The 18,349-nt window shown below is 35.4% G+C and overlaps 1 protein-coding gene across 5 annotated transcripts in view; it reads right to left on the bottom strand.

Annotated features, from left to right (window-relative positions):
* Positions 1-18,349, bottom strand: part of LOC127969570 (ankyrin-3) — a 186,971-nt gene that overhangs the window by 96,982 nt on the left and 71,640 nt on the right. For 2 of the 5 annotated variants that reach the window (XM_052571626.1, XM_052571627.1), the window contains exon 1: positions 12,926-13,299. The exons of 2 other annotated variants lie outside the window; for them this stretch is intronic. In XM_052571626.1, the coding sequence (XP_052427586.1) occupies positions 12,926-13,042 (117 nt within the window). In that variant the 5' untranslated portion in view covers positions 13,043-13,299. Of the gene's footprint in view, positions 1-12,925; positions 13,357-18,349 lie in introns of those variants that run through there. One more of the 5 variants, XM_052571623.1, reaches the window with a different exon arrangement.

The following is an 18,349-nucleotide window of genomic DNA, read 5'->3' as shown; positions in this document are numbered from 1 at the left end:
CTAATGAACAGCAGTCAGCTCGTATTAGCCAGTAGTCTGAACACAGCCGTCCACCAGCACCTGACACAATATAAATCATTGCAGAACATTTCACAATGCCTTCTTTCTCACACCTTAGGTCAGCTTTATCAGTGTTAGCTGGAGTTCAGCTGCCTGATTGGTCTGATTCTGATTGGTCAACTGTAGCGTTATTGTGGATGATGATAAACTAATATAAGAAGATTATGCTAATATAAGGTGACACTTATACCATTATCTATTATTGTTTTCTATTTTCATATATAAAAATGTAATTGCATCTTCTGTAACATCATAATATTTTATACTGTAACTTTTCTTCCATTTAATCATTAAATGTGTCCTTGCTGAATAAAAAAATTATTTACATAGTAGCAGGCACAATAAAGATGCAAGCTGATAAACTGGTCATACCTGTCCCTTTTGCACAAAACATTTATTTTCGTAACATATTAAAAATATCTGAATACCTGAATATGTATAATAATTTTATATAAATTATATATATATATATATATATATATATATATATATATATATATATATAAATTGTATACAGTATATCACAGAAAAAAACATATTGCAATGTGTGTTTTTATCCAATATTGTATTGTATTGCATTTATCCAATATATGTATTGAGATTTGACTATTTATGGAATCACTTATTTATTTCGATATATATATTATAGTTTGATAAATATTAGAATTTTTATACTTACTGTACCTGGTGTATTTACCTGCATACTTGCCTGTAGGCTTAGCTTCTAAATAGTATTAATACCAGACGTTTGTAATAGTTTATATAACTAGTCGAGATAATGATATATTACTTAGATATCACAAAATTAAATGTATCATATCGTGGTCATATATCACAAACCCCCAACCCCCCCCCACCCCCCCCCCCCCATCCTCCTCCATCCTGTATTGAACCATGACAAATCTGGTCACCCTACTTCACAGGGAATTCCTCTTTTCACTTATCCTGTATATTCAATGGCACTCAAACTGGTGTGGTTCAATAGTGCATATAATTAACTCTGCAGACCCACTGATCTGTTCCCTCAGACAGCTCTTGTCTCACTGAGCCAAAACCAAGCTTATTTTGTGTTGCCTACAAAATAAAACAAGGACTGACATTTAGCATGCATTTCAACAGAAATGTGTTATTTCAGACACTCTAAACAGATCTTGTGTCTTATGAACCATCATGACATCTAAGGGCAAAAATATAATAAATTGAGTATCAAAAGCAAAGCTGTGTGTGTGGTAAGGAAGTAACCCACGTTCTCACAGATGGGTGTCTCACGGTTCAACTGCCCCCTCTGCACCCAATCACAGCCTTCATTTTTCACACGCCAATGGTCAGAGACACACACACACACACACGCTCTCGTCCAGCCTGCAATTCATCAGGCGGTATCCATTTCAACATTTCTTCTCCAATGAAAAAGAAAAATGAATGTTGAGTGTAGATAAAAGACTTAAAATCACTGCAGAAGTGCCCATTATGCATTGGTGTGTAGCTCAAGGACAAAGACAGTATGTCCACACTAGGGATGTCAAAGATTAATCGATGATCGATTAATTGTCGATAAGAGATGCAATCGATTAAGGCTATCGATGGTCGGTTAACCGATTCAATGTTGGGCTGCGTGCGGCTCATGCGCACTCAACACGTGCGAGCGGCTGTGAGTGACGGTGACGATATATAAAAGCATCATCATTCATTCACAATGTACAAATTAAGCTTTTAATGTGATTTAAACTTTAAAGTACATTAAAATAGAAACAACATAAAAGTTCTTCAACATTAAATGCAATAGAAATGTAGTTACTAATCATTTCATCAGATAACTGTTTTATATCGTGCGCTTTGCAGGGCTTGCGGGACACAGTGACAGGACAGGTAGTCTATTCATTCCTACAACTTGTTAATTCATTTCTACGAATTATTAATGTGGCAATTGTCCATGTTTCATTAATTTTGTTCCCTAAATAACCCATGATTTAAGTGAAATAAGGGAACAAATTAATAAATGGAACGAATTCTTAATTCATGAAATCTTTAATTTCCCTTCCCATGTTTACCACAGTAAGAGATGCGAAAACAGTTATTAAAAGCGAAAGATAATAAAATAAACCTGGGAAATTAGAGGGTTAGACTATGAAGATTTAGGAAAAGAAACAATGCCTAAATATACTGAATTTGTGGAAATTCGTGACCAACCGGCAAACCAGAACAAAGCCGCGTAAATGAAGACTATGGGGTCCAAAAGCATGGTCGCGATCTAACATTTTCCAGTTAACCTATTATTCCTCTAATAAACAAAGCTTTTATACCACACTTGTCATAATCAGATCTTATCATTTCTAAATAAATAATTGCTGGATTCAAAACAGCGATTAATAGGCGCTGTGACCGACACATTCCTGGAGCATTCACTGCTGTCACTAAACGGTGACGCCGAGCATCGTTCACAAGTTTCTGCATGGACCTGACTAGGGCACAGGTTCTAAGCCCTGGGACAAAATGGGATGCTTTAAGGAAAATGTATAGCCTACTAAGTAATAGGCCCAACATAAAAATAACAATTTTTTTTTTTTTTTTTTTTTAAATAGGCTATGCGAAATATATCCGACTTAAATAGGCTAATTAAGATTAACGGATTTAAAACAGAAGTGTGGGCGCTCCATAAGTTCACAAAAAAAAAAGGATGACAACGCATTCTGTTTGTTTGCTTTATTTTACAAGAGCACAAATCTTCTGTTTTTATTGTGAGTGTGCACAAATGAAAGTAAACACTTTTGCGGAAAATATATATATTTTTTTATGTCTCAGCTGTTTCGATCGCGCCGGAGCCTGCTGCACACGTATATTCTAGCGATTCAAACTTACATCGCAGTCTGTTCATTATCAAAATAAAATGTCAACTAAACATTAAAAGGTTACACTGGTCAGTTTAAATAGACCGTAGTATACCGGTCCACTCTGCTGTTATGCCAAGGACGTTTTTGCTCATATGAAGAGGATCATCTTTTCCGTCTATATGCGAATGCGTGTTAAGTACAAGCCTAGTTTACATTATAAATAATAGTTTAACATTCAAATACATTGCGAATATGGAAACATTTCGATTTGTGCCGAATGAGACATGAGCAATAACCTCCAAATAAATCTAGCCAAAGCCGCGCTCGCTCATCCCCGTCTGCACGCATGCACTGTCACGATCTAATGCGCTGTATGCCGGATTTTTAAAAATCTGACATTTTCTAGGACAGAATCCAGCAGGATCAAATTAATGTGAGCAACTGTGTTTTGGTGCAGCAGCGCCGATGTAGTTCACTTAATGTGCAGCGCAGTCACACGCGCTCCACATTTCGGATAATTTTATACAATAATGTCAGTTGAAAACATTGCAATTGTGCTTTAAAATACAACAACGAGCACCACAAAACCATTTAAAGAGGCGCGTTCAGCGTTCTCCGTGCGGGATTGGAAACTGTCAACAAAGTAAAATGACCTCAAAAGTATGGCACGCTCTCTTCATTTTATCAAATGATCATAATCGCATCTATTCATTTTATAATCCTGCTACTAGCATTTTATTCAGACTAAAACCTCTTTAATTCAAGTGAGAAAGCGTTTTGTGTGTGTGTGTGTGTGTGTGTGTGTGTGGCTTTTGCACATCCTGTCATACCGCTGACTGCGTGCCTGCAATAGACGCATTTTGCAGTATTATGGTTAACGATTAATCGATTAATTGATCGTTAATTTAAACGACGATCGATCATGGAAATAATCGAAATTTGACATCCCTAGTCCACACAGTATTTCCATCAGGACACAGTGATGCCCATAGCAGTGCTTTAACAAGACAATCTGAACACTCTTGGGACACCAGAGTCAGGTAGATATATTTCTGCACTCTCTGTACAGTGCAGCTTTTACCTATCACACACACACACACACACACACACACACATTCTTACTGGCAGCAAATATTAATTAGACCAGCAGCTCTGTTCCCTCTTACGTCAATCTGAGCTCCCCCACAGCAGGAGTGATGACTTTACTGCCTTAGCATGAGGAGGAAAACCCTGCTGAAAAGATTAGCTTCAACCAGCAGGAAGACCATGCTGATCCAAGATTTATTACTATTATTATATTTTTATTTTAAAAGGTTAGTCTATATATATATATATATATATATATATATATATATATATATATATATATATATATATATATATATAAACAAAAAAAATGTGTACTGTTAACCAAGATTTTTCATAGCACTTCCTTATTATTAAATGTACACCTGGTTCTGGTTTAACTGGTGGATCAGTACAATCACAGCCAGAATCTTGCTGGATAGGCTAATAAGAAGTCTGGTGGAGACAAGAACATCCTGCTGGAGATCAGCATCCAAATCTCAACATATGCTGATGAGCAGCCATGCTGAGCTGTACAGCAGGACGCAGTGAACGTCCAGAAACACATTCCAAAGTTCCATAGACAACAACTGAGACAAAATACACATTCTGTTTAAATGGCAAATAAATACGACATCATTCCATATGTCAGATTTGATCTCAATGATTTTAATCATGAGACACATGAAGAGTAATGAAGTCTTTGCTCAGGAGGACATAGAGTTTACCAACTCACCCTGTCTGCTGATGAACAGCAAACCAGAGCTGAAGAAAAAATAAGGCCAAACTTTGTCCCTGTTGTTTGTAGAGCTCAGCAGAAAGTGTGTGGCTCTCAGGAGCTATGGAGAAACATGCCTGCATTCTCCAGAAAACCACACTCATCTGCACTGTTGCATAAAGACAATGCGTCTGACCGAATAACATCTGATCCCAAAGATCTCAAATTAACCAGTAAATCCTACTTTTTACTTTCTACTGGTTTCAAATATATATATATATAATTTTGAAATTTCAATTTTATATTTTGTTTTTTAGGTGACTCTGTAACATTGTGTCCATGGACGTTTTTTTTTTTTTTTTTTTTTTACAACCAAATTATTATTTTAGGTTATTATAATTAACTAATGTCTAGGTTATTACAGTTAACTAAAACCATAAAATATTTTTTTTTAATAATTGAGAAAAACCTTATATATAAAATACTGTATATATATAGAAAAATTATTTTACCTAGTTGCCAAGAAAACAGTTAGTTAAAATGATATACTGTAAAAAATAAAATCAAAAAACATTAAAATAATATAGATTTTCAGATGGAAACTAAAAGAAAACAAACAAAATGAAAACAGAAAATCTACAAATAAAAACTATTATTATTAAAATATCAATAATACTTTTAAAAATCTAAACATTGTTTATAATAATTGTAATGATTTTGCTATTTCATTATAATTTATGTATATGTGTAGAGGGGATGACTATTGGGACAACATTCAACTGTCAATATAAAAGTCATTTTTGTAAAGCAATGTTGGGGGGAAAGGATCAGCGACATTTTATATTATAAAAAATTTGCAAAATAACAAAATGTACTAAAACATAATTGAAACATATTGAAAAAGTTTTAAGCAGCTGCGGTCAGCTCTGTGTCATCATTTGGAACTCTGTCTCCGCTCTATCACACTGGTCTCCAGCTGAAGTGATGAGCAAGCAGTGCCAGCTCAAAACCTAATCACTGTTTACATACAACACACACCAGCAACCCTTCATTTCATGTAGATGAAGACCGATTACACACTGTTGTCCATGTGTGTTTGTGTCGGCACTGGGAAATGAATCATGATTCTTTTTACTGCTGTAAGAGCTTTCTGTCCTCACTGATTTAAATGTGAACCTAGAAGAGCCTCACATCTCTCTCTCTCGCTCTGTTTTATAATCTCGCTCTTCACTCCCAATTCCATTTCAGGCTTAACCCCATTTTCTTTTCCTGTATTGCTTCCTTCAGCTTTCTGTCTGTTGTATCTCAGCTTCTCTTTCTTTGTCCTTCTCTCACTCTATTAAATCAAGGGGGCAAGGTTTGGCAGGTTAGCATAGTCCCCTGCTGGTGGATACTGAAACTACACTATTATGGGGCTAAAAGAAAATCTTTCTCTACTGACAGACATCCAAAAGTAAAAACTTTTTATGCATTATGCACTATTATTATTACCGCAGAACAGCCTGATCTCCAGAGAAGCAGGAAGAAAGTGAAATGGGATAATATAAACATCTTCAAAACAGAAAATAAAATTATATTAATATTTCTCCTTTATTACTTACAAAGGTAAGGAAAATTATATATAAAATTATACAATTGCAATCCAATTATATTAATAATTTTTCTGAGAGCAGCCTTACCTTAGCCAGATCTATTGGAATTCTCTCCATAGTGTCTATAGTGTGACATCAAATACAATTAATCTTTGATATATCTAACTGACAATCTTTCATATTGTTAATCTATTATTTGTTCCAGAACAAAGAGTTTTGGCTTAGGGCAAAGTTTAATAACAAACGTTTTACCTAACTTTAATGCAGTGTCAGAGTGTTGCTGTTGTTCATTAAATAATACAGTTCAATAAATAATATTTTATACATATGAATAGTAGTAGTATTTCATAATAGTATTTGGCATTCAGAAATACCAAAGTGTGTTAGTGATGGTAATTTTGGTTACAGGTTTTACAATGGTTGTCTATGGGACAAGATTTTTTCTTATTTTTCATTTATTGTTCTGAAAGTAAAGAACTACTACTTTGTTATCTCAGATTATACATTGTGAGTCATACTAACAAATAAAGGCTAGCATTTAACAAAAATTTCTAAATTACTAAATTGATAAATTAAATCCTATTTGAAATTATTGAAATTATTAAAATGTATTAAAATAAATTATTCTTATTCATAGTATTTACCTATTGATTTTTCCTAGTTTTCTTTCCACTTTATATGTATTCTGACTTTTCTAATTGTAATATATTATTTAAATATATTTAAGATAATATGGTAATTAAACACTAGTTGGGGACGGGCAACTGTTTTTTATGAGTGAGTCAAAAGCAAAGACTTTTTATTGAAATGGACTTGAATAAAGTTGTAAAAAAACAACATTATTTTTACTTTCATCAACACCTCGTAAATCACAGCCTACAAATACACTGAGCAGTGCTGTCATTGGAAATCACCCTTAACAGATGAAAGGATAGTACGACAAAGTTATTGCTTTCCTCAGTGGACAAATATGAGATTGACCTGAAGAATGAATGCTGTATCAGATGCAGGTAATCACACTCTCTGAGTCCATCTCTCTCTCATAATACTCTACTATACATAATACACTGCTTTTAATAGAGTAATATGAATCAACTCAACGTCCCTTCATTACTAGTTAAAAAGTGATGTTTTTGAATTAGTTATGCAGGCTTGGGCTCCGCTGTTAATCTGTTAATTTTGAGATTTGAATACATGGTAAAAGGAAGTAGTTCTGTACAGGGTTGTTTCTTATTTATTTACACATGCAGTCAAAATGTTGTATATGGAATATCACATCCATAAAGATGCAATATTAAAAAGCCACTATTTTACAATTTGGTTGTATGGAAAATAGCAGCACGAATACCTTTCAAAATATCTCCTTTTGTATTCAGGATTTTAATTTCGGAGTGAAATATTTAATGACCTTTCCGACACCAATTACAGATCGAATGAAAGGATTAGAGAGAGAAAAAATAAAAAGAATCAGTATCTGTTGACAAAGTGTCCCATCAGCTCCAGGGGGGAAGAGGAGCGGGGGGTGGAGGCCCTGAGGGAGCCCGGTGCTCTAAAAGCAAAGGAGGGTGGGGACTGAAAAATGAGGTTGGCTCCTAATAAGTGAGGGAGGATTAATGAAGCTGCTTGGCATGTTTGTTCAAAAAGATGGGGGTGATGCTGCTACTGGTGGAAGCATGTGTTCATGTGTGTATATCTGGGGTCCAAACCCCATCCCCCTTTAAAACATGTGCAGTTTGTAATGCATGGCAGGAAGCAATATTGAACTCAACCCACACATATTAAAAAAGATAAAGAGGTAAAGACGGGGGTGGAAGAAAAAAGACTGGGTGTGGTGAAGGACATTCCAACTAAAATTAATTAACAGCAAGGGGTTAATGGTTTTTGTGCTGGTGGCAAAATCTACTGATTCAAATAAGCACTTGCTCAATCTCTATGTAAATTGAAGCAATCCATTATGAGGCTTAAACAACGTATTACATTTGTATAATTTTGATTCGCTCCTCAGTTTGTAAAAGCCCACAAAAACTGTAAAGCAGTGTTTACAGTGGAAGTTTATGGGGCAAGATTTTTTTTCTGAAATTAATAAACTATTACTGTGTTATTTCAAATGATACATTGCGAGTCATTGCATTCAGCAGTAGAAATTGTAAATATTTTATTATAAAATTAAACTATATATATATATATATATATATATATATATATATATATATATATATATATATATATATATATATATATATATATGTTTGCAAAATACTAGCAAATAATGCTAGCATTTTTATATAATTTCAAAATTACGAAATTAATAAATGTAATCCTATTGGAAGTGAAAGAAAGTATTCAAATGTAATAAAATAAATTAATCTTATTCATGGTAATTACCTTAAGATTTTTCCCAGTTTTCTTCCCACTTCATAATAAGTATACTAACTTTTCTAAATGTAATCTATTGCTTTAAGTGACTAAAGATGATATTTTAATATGTCAAATCTGGATCTGGGACAAGGACAAAACAAAGTCTATAATTCTCCAAATAACAAAAGGTTGAAATCTGTTCAATCACTCAATCAATAGTGTCTGAGGTTAAAAATAACACACAACTTCTAAGATTTTTATAAACTGATGGACTAAATTAAAATGATCTTCTGTGGTAATCAGCAGTATATGTCCCAATTTATATTGAACATAGACTGCATGTAAATGCAGACAGTTCTTATAAAATATATACAGTGATTATTATTAAGTTTACATAATTTACTCTGCACCTGACAACCAGAACACAAGACACAATGTACAGACTAGAGCATCATTTCTATTTGTCTACTGTCTGAAAACAAATTATTTCTATAAGGTGGGCTTTAAATACACATTGAAGAAATGAATAAACTCAAACGTGACTATCACACAAACGGGCAGTCATCCAGCTGCCCAAGTGTTTGTTTCCATTTCTTCAAGCAGAGGACGAAAGCAAAGGGCTGCCAGCAGCCAGCAGCCAGGAGGCATCAGACTAGAGTATGGATTTTTCCTTTTTGGTTTGCCTGCGTGCCGTAACCGTGCATTGAGCACGACACCCGATACACTGCCAAAAGCATATGCACATAAACTCTTCGTCATCTCCAGTAATGGCAGCATCCAGGACAGGTAAAAAGCTGAAGCGCATGAGGACACTGTGTCCCTGTGTCTTACTAACTACGTACAAGGACAAAAGCTGAAAGACAGCAGTCCAACATGTTAGATTGTAAATCAAAAACAAATATTTTTGATAAATATAAATACTGCTGAAGGAGGACCCTGAGACATATAATAATAGGGCTGCAACAAACGATTATTTTGATAATCGATTAATCTAACGATTATTAGAACGATTAAATGACTAATCGTCGATTATTTTACTGATTAATCAGTAGAATTTGATTATTCAGGTCTTGCAATTAATTAAAATATTTTTATACGTAATAAATAAAAGATAGTCTAATCACTTCAGCTTTGGGAAAGAATATTATGTCATTACAAACATTATACAATTAATTTATACAAATAAATATATCTGACACACAAAATGAGATGACAGAGAAACCTTCATATTTAACATTTAATTACTAAAATTAACTGAATGGCACCTCATTCCTTCAGAAATCATTTTAATATACTGATTTGCTGCTCCAAAAACATTTTTTATTATTATTATGTTAAAAACAGCTGAATATAGTTTTTAAAGTTTCTTTGATGAATCGAAAGTTCAGAAGATCAGCATTTATCTGAAATATAATTATTTTGTAACATTATAAATGTCAATTTAAAGCATCCTTGGTAAATAGAAGTATTAATTTCTATAACAACCCCCCTCCCAACCCCAATAAAAATAAAAAATAAAAATGATATTGACTCCAAGCTTTTGAATGGTATTGCTTATAATGTTACAAAAGCTTTTTGTCAGATAAATTCTGATCTCTGAATCTTCATCTTCATCAAAGAATCCTGAAAAAATCAGCAGCAAATCAGTATATTAGAATGATTTCTGAAGATCATGTGACACTGAAGACTGGAGAAAATACAGCTTTGATCACAAGAATAGATTACATTTTAAAATTTTGCTGTATTTTGGATCAAATAAATGCAGGATTGGTGAGCAGAAGAGACTTATAAAAAAAAAACAAAATAAAAAAAAAAAACTTAAAAATCTTAACATTACCGTTCAAAAACTTTTGACTGGTAACATTAGAGTAATCTCTCTTAAAATACCTTGTTGGTTTATGATAATCAAAACAGTCCTGAGCTAGATTAAGCTTTGATCTCTGCAAAACAAACTATCACTTTAATCAAATATTTAATAATTATGTTTAATACCGTAAAACTGCTTGATTTAAGGTATTGCTTAAAATACTATAGACCTGACGTGAATGCTTTACTGAGCTCATGCATACATCTACATCGGTGTAATAAGATGCATTTTTAACTGCTGCTTTCACGCTGCTGTGATATTTTTGTTGTTGTTGTTTATTTCGTTATTGAGAGGAAAACGCGCGTCATATTTTCACATCCAAACGCCATTTGTTTTCTCTGAAGCAGTGCTGAGCGAGCGCTGTATCTCTTCTTCTCACGAATTGCATCGAGGAGGGCTGAATTACAGTCTTGCACCACAGCGCCACACTGGTCAAACCGCATTACAGGCTCTAAATTAGGTCAAATTAAATCAAACGAATACTCGACAACAAAAATAATTGTCGACGATTTTTTATTGTCGATAACGTCGACTAATTATTTCAGCCCTACTAATGGTTAAAAGCTTGGAATAATTCATATTCGAGTTTTTGAAAGAGGTATCTTATACTTACAATTGATATGATGAAAAACACAGTCGAAGCTGTAATATGTGAAATATTATTACAGTTGAAAAGAACTGTAAGAATGCCCGGGCATCATGGTACTGTTGTTTTGTTTGCAAGGTGCCTCCTAATCAACGTATCTGATCACAGACGGAGCTCTAGGAGCTGATCCATAAAGAGTCTAACATGCGAAGAAACAAATCCAGAGCTAGTGCTTTGTCTCACAGTTCTCCTGTACAAACACCACACCTCTCAACACAATCAATAACCTAGAAGCATCTCTCCTTGACCACAGCTATACTGGGAGTACTCTCAGGTATTGATATCCTGAGTGAACGTTTACCATCAGCACCCATTATAGTGTGTCACGTCACTTTAAAACTTTGCACAACGCCACTGTATGGCAGCACACTGCCTACAATGCTGTCACTGAAGTAAATAAAATAAAAATGTTCTACATTTTGTAAAATCCTAAAAAATAAAATAAAAAAAGATTCTAGACTGCTTAAACTACTAGAATAAATACATTTTACTATGACCTGAGTCACTAATAATCTTTTTCCGTGCATGTTATTCAAGTTATCAACATCCGCAACAGTTTGTAATGAGATGTGACCTAGTGGTCCATCAGAATGTGAATCAACTCTTCTGAGTCAATGGCTTGTATAAAGTTCTAGGGTGTAGATTTTCAGCCACACGCGCACATGAATGACAGAGGTCACTGAGAGTTAAGCTCTCGGTCCTTAAAAAGGCTGAAGGGAGGGTTCAATCACGACACAATGTCCCGTGAGGGATAAAGTGAAGCTGGCTTGTTAACACTATATGCATATGCCGTTGTCTGGCAAGGTTTCACAGGATTACCAAGAATTTTACATAAAGGTGAAACATTAATATTATTAAGATCTTTTTATTAAAAAGATTATTTTTATTATAAGTTAGAGTATTTTCTTGTAAACCACAACCAGTAATCAAACAAGAAATGTGCAAAGAAGTCCATAACTTGTATAAAAAAAAAAAAAAAAGAATGGGTTGCCAAATATCCAATTATTTCTGTCCATTTGAATCTATTCTTTGTTTGATTCCAAGAGAAGAGCAGCTAAGACAGAAGCAGATGTGTATGTAGATAGGTCGAGATGCCGAACGCTGAACTGTGACTGATGGGACGGGTTGATGAGGGTTTGTAATGGGATTGAAGCTGGCTGGGACGGGTGGGGGGCTGGGGGTATAATTTTTTTTTTTTTAAGCCCATGGGAGAAGATTCGTGAGCCCCCGGGGGTCTGGATGCCTAGCCCGCGATAAAAATGACACCAGTCACGCATCAGCATGGAGAACGAATCCCACTGCGGATCAAAGACAAAAACACACTCACCCACATGAATCTAAAAAAAACAAAACAACCGCCACTTCAATCTACAAAAACCTCTTATCTTACAGGTTGGCGTTTCAAATCTGTTTAAGTTCAATAAACAACTATGATATACTATTATTATAAAGCATTATTTGATATCTAACTAAGGGTGAGAAATGTTACCAATGTAGAGTAAAAATCTACCCACTAAAATGCTGTTAGCACATTCAACTCTGCATTCTTAGTGTGCGCCTTCTTTGTGATGCACATGTTCGCCCTGTAAATAAGCATTTCCTATCCACACGGGATTCAGCAGCATCACTGCAGTCTTCTTGAAAGCCCTATTTTTATTTCCAAAAACAATTCTTGAATTGTAATGGCCCTCAAAGTGCCATCCCAGACCTTTAAGATGCTTCCAGACATCCCACCCAACCTGCATGCCAGCACCAAAACGCGCCACCCTCAGAGCCATCTATTGGTACCTTTTTCTTTGGATCTTTGGACCTTTTTCTGGGCTTCTTCTTCTTCTCTTTCTCTTCCTCGGCAGCTGTAAGTTCCAAATCAGCTTTTTTCTTCAGCTGGGATGCTGCATGTGCCATGATGCAAAGCTCAAGTGAGATATCCTTTCATAAAGTGTCTTCCAGTCAATAACGACTGACCACAATCCCTCTAAAGCACAAAGACAAAAAAATTAAAAAAAATTCTCTCCCAGACACCTTCTGTGAGGTCTATGTGTTCCTGTGAGCATCCACCGAAGAGCTGAAGCTTGGAAACTGGATATGTGTGAGAGGAGATGAACGTTTCAAGGAGACGGTGCTTTCCTCTTGGCGCTTTTTTTCCGGAGTCCTCCTGGCCCTACCTGAACCCATCCCCACCGTGCAGTCAGCCGGGACGGAGCGCAGCGGAGACAGGGATGGGATGAGAGAAAGAGAATGGGTGGAGGGCAGCTGGGATGGAGAATCTTACGCACCAGCTGGAAGTGTCTAAGTGAGGGGAGGAATGGGGGGGCTGATGCTGATGGGTTCTGTGTGTGGATTAACACGCCCTCACATGCACGCGTACACACACACGCGCATTGAAAGAGGGGGACGTCTGTATTGAATCCTCACTGCTGTCTTCAGTTTTCGCATGGAGCACAGTGATCATCAGTATTGGTTTTGTATCCTAGTTAAAATAGCCTGAAAACAAGATCAATTTACTTGAGATTCAAAACTGTGTATGATATTGTGTGTACGACTTGTCTTAGAAAATATATCTTGAACTAAATTCGTTTTTATTAGTTTTAAAAGGATAGTTCATCCATAAATTAAAATTTTAACTCCATTTATTTACCCACTTGTTGTTTACAACCTGTTCAACTTTCTTCCAAAGAACACAAAAGGAGATGTTTCGAAGAATGTTCATGCTGCTCTTTTCCATACAATTACAATCAGTGTGATTCATTCATGCAGCAAAAAGGGCACAAAAGCACCATAAAAGTGGACTAGTGCGCTATATTTTGCTTTTTATATTGATCATTTAGATTATGAACTTCTTTCATGAATTTGCTAAGAAAAGCTATGGCAGATGTCAAGATTTTTAAAGAATAATGCAGTCATGCATTTTGTCTGTCCACAATGAACGAGATTATATATATATATATATATATATATATATATATATATATATATATATATATATATAAATGTTTTTTTTTTGCAGTTCACTTGTGGTCAATCACAACATCAGGCATTTAGCAGCTAATGCTTTATAGTATTGTATTTTAATGTATTATATGCTTTATACATTTGTAAAACATTTCTTTATGCTTAAAACAAGGCATAAAAACCTATGTAAGACTATATAAAAAAATGATATATATATATATATTATTTGAAAAAAAAAAAAATAAATTAATAATAAAATAATTTGCTTCTCAAATAAATATTGTTTTATGGATGTATAGATATATCTACTGGAAAACTAGCAATAAAAAATAAATAAATCCTTTACAGAGCAAGCTCGTTGGAGGATTGGAAGTGTAGATCTACCTTCACAACAGAAATGAAATGGAAGCTCATTCTGTGATGTGACTCACTGTTGCATTACCCCTTCATTCTTAGACAAAGAAAAGCATCCGAATTGAGATCGATGCCTTACTGTTGTTGATAGTGCTGTTTTATGGATGCGAGCGGTGCGTGCTTCTGTATTCACATTGTTCACATGTTCCCGCTCTGTTCTGAGCCCCACCTGAGCCCATGATGGGGAACTGCAGTCGCTGAATATTAATGAAGTGACAAGGGGTGGGATGCATTCTTCTGATTGGATAAAAAAGAAAAAGCTGTGCAGCAATTGGCCCAGGAAAAATGGCGGAAGACAGCAGAAACAGCAGCCAACGCCAAGCGAAAGCACATTAACTGTGCATCTCAGTCAGTCTGGGATTTAAGAGCATAATTCCAGTGTGTTGCTGGGCAAAAGTCATCTCCCTCACATTTTCCTCCATCTGTTTCTTAAAAAGAGGGATTTAAAGCAGGTCGTTTGTGAAGAGACAAAGCAGAGAGATTAAATGTAGCTTGTGTGCAAATGTGTTTTAAATAATTAAATCCCTAATTACATCTATTCATCACATTAACAAGTTTCTAAAGAAAGATTCCTTGTGAGGCCTTTAATAGGATATTAAAAATCTGTGAGAGAAAGATTTGGCTGCTTAATTCTGACTCTAATATCCAGATTTCTATGACTATGGGCATAAAGTCTGGTCCACTTTACATCTTATTCTAGCCAACTTCCCATCTACACAAGACGAGTCTAAATGCACAAAAATCTATTGTGTCTAACTAGCAGATTATCTGATATTACTGTTATTAAATAGGCTGTTATAGAAAATAATTCAAAAAAAAGAAAGAAAAAAAAAGTTTTTAGTTATTTTAGATACAACAAAAATATAAAGACAAATCAGAACTGTTCATCTCTGAGCAACCCACAGCGGCATTTCATTTCTTAATCATCATTTTGAACGACTTTGGTGAACCATTTGGCGCGTTGAACCATTGACCATAGTCGCGTTGGATTTGAAGTGCCGCTGCACAGACCGATTGATGTATAACATCAAAGAACCACGAGAGCAATTCAAAAGCACAAATAGCCGTATGCTCTCTAAAGCATGTGCAGTTCTTTGATGTCACACACTGATCAATCTGATGGTGATGATCCACTTCAAGTCGAAAACAAGCCTTAATGATTTAATGAATCAAGTACCGCGATAGCTTATATATATATATTAGGGGTGACCTCGAATAGTCAATGATTCGATGCTTTGATTCGAGGAACCTGATTTGACTACCAATCTCACCATCGAATATTCGTGGGCTGTTATGATTATGCCTTTCTAACTATATGTGAGCACTCAAAAGTCTGATTTCACATAGAACTTGCGGTTTTCTCACAATAAGTTAATATGCAGCCTATTATGATAAAGCCATGAATAAGAATCTGAAAAGAAAGAAGCTTTAAATTAACATTTTAAAGTGCGTGAAAAAATCCAACCACCCCTATAGATTTATGTTTCACTTTCCATAATCCGTGACCGACAGGAGCATCTTGGCGGCAGGGATTTAAAACTTTACCAAGACTAAAACTGACACACGCAGAGACTGGATTTTTTCGAGCAGGTAGGGTACAAGTGATTTCAAAACATTTCAATGTTGTGAATATATTATTTACCTGATATATATATAAGATGCATTTGATTTTGAGTAAAGCGCTTCATTGTAGTACTACGGTGATATCTCTTCAGCGCACAGCATGAGCAGGACAAACTGCAATGCAGAATATTAATAACTATGAATGGACTGTCACACACATACCATTATAATGAGAACACCATAATAATAAAACGCTGTGAATTTTTAGAGTTTAGCTGCCGTGTTTCTGCACATTGTTTTCTTAAAGAACGCGTCCATAAAAGAAGTTCATTCAGAGACGTTCGTTTGCATTCAGGCTCTTTTTGCAGGTAGCCTAAAAGTCCTTATATTAACGTTATGTTGTATACATAACGAAGCGTATTCTATATGAAATTATGAGTTGAATCCCATTGATTAAAAACGTGCTATAAAATGCTCACTCTACTGGTCATCTTCAGCGCGCGCAGCTCAAAACAGCAATGCCGAACATTAATAACTACTGTCAGATAGGATAACTTTTAATGAGACCACGATTGTAAAAATGGTTAATTGTTATGGTTTCGCCGACGTTATGTTAACTATCTTTATATAAAAACATTATTTACCCCATTTGTATCTGCAAGGCATGTATGTGTTACACATTTTCCCTGTGTGTTAACATCAGTAATTATGACTGTCGAATGTCTGACCTGACTCCAAACATATGATTCGACTATCAGTTCGAACATCAGCAAGATTCGAAAATTCAGATTCGACTATGAAAATCTTTAGTCAGGGACACCCCAATACATACATATATATATATGCTTGCTAGTACGAGTTTTGATTTTGTGTGTGTGTGTATGTGTATGTGTGTGTAACATTGCAAATACAACGCTGTACCAGGTGAGCTATCAAGCAAGTTTACTATATCAGAAATGTCATATGATAATAATATGATGCAGATATCACAATTCATTACTTTACAATTCAACACACTATGGTTAAAGTGTTTTGAGGTCACAGCATATTATAGGCAGGAGTAGGCAAGTTCTGTCCTAGAGAGCCACAGTCCTGCAGAGTTCAGCTTTGATCCTAATCAAACACCCCTGAACAAGCTCAACAGTGTTTTCAGGATCACTAATGCTACAGACAGGTGAGGGGGTTTTCAGGGTTGGAGCTGAACTCTCTTTAGGGCTGAACTTGCCTACCCCTGGTATAGGCACTGCACAAAAACAAGTCTTTAAATAATGTATCTTAATAGTTTGTCTGAAAATAATTTTTTTTCTGGTGTTTTACTTACTCTAGTCTTCATTTCAGCTGAAAACGCCACAATTCTGCAAAAATGTGGGTAGAGGCACATTTTTCCAATGAGCCTGTGTTGGACTTCTTAGATATAGCAGAAGGCCATTCAGAGATTACTTGAAGATATTCAATAATTCATGATGAAATATTGACCGTTAGCTCCTGAGAGCAGAAGAAGACCAGAGCACTGGAGCATGTATGACTACACAGTTCCTGAGTCACCAGATCCAACACCTGCTTCTGTGAAAGAACACTGATCATCCGGATCACAGCACACACATAACTCATACAATGACAAACATCTACACTGTGTACTTTGTGACCACACAACCACATCAGACAGTATCTAGACATGTTATATGACCAAAAACTCTCTATCCAGTCAACCACGAGATGCATTCATTAAATTTTAAGCAACAACCAAAAACGTAGATCATATATTCACTCTATTTGTTATACACATATCAATGTGAAGGAATGAAGTAAATATTGTTACAGTATGACATTTACAGACGAACACCTAAAGACTGCAGAGGCGTCAGTCCAGCTGATTTCTGTGCACATTTTACTGAAGCTGCGTTTAAAGTAGGTCAGACTGAGACAGACTCCGAACAGAAAAGATCCTGGGTATTTCTGCACAACACCGCACAGGACTGCGGAAAGACTAGACTAGCAGCCAGCGTCGCTAAATGAGATCAACAAAACAGCATTCACCTCAGTACATCTGCATCATTACAAACCCTTAACTAAAAGATATTTGTACGATATTTCTGATTTAAAATTTGTTTAATCAGAGATCGGCCTGGTAATTCAGCTTGTAATTTGCAATTAAATCAACTCATCCCAGGGCCACAAAAGGACTATAAATAGTCACCCCAAGACTATTGTAATAACATGACAAAGCATGCTATAGTTACTGAGGCCAGATCTCTCTGAATGCCATGACATCATCATAACATG

Source organism: Carassius gibelio, chromosome B12 (genome assembly GCF_023724105.1).
Source record: "Carassius gibelio isolate Cgi1373 ecotype wild population from Czech Republic chromosome B12, carGib1.2-hapl.c, whole genome shotgun sequence".
NCBI classification, from domain to species: domain Eukaryota; kingdom Metazoa; phylum Chordata; class Actinopteri; order Cypriniformes; family Cyprinidae; genus Carassius; species Carassius gibelio.
Note: the sequence above shows the minus strand (reverse complement) of the source record. Positions and strands in the feature narration are given on the sequence as shown.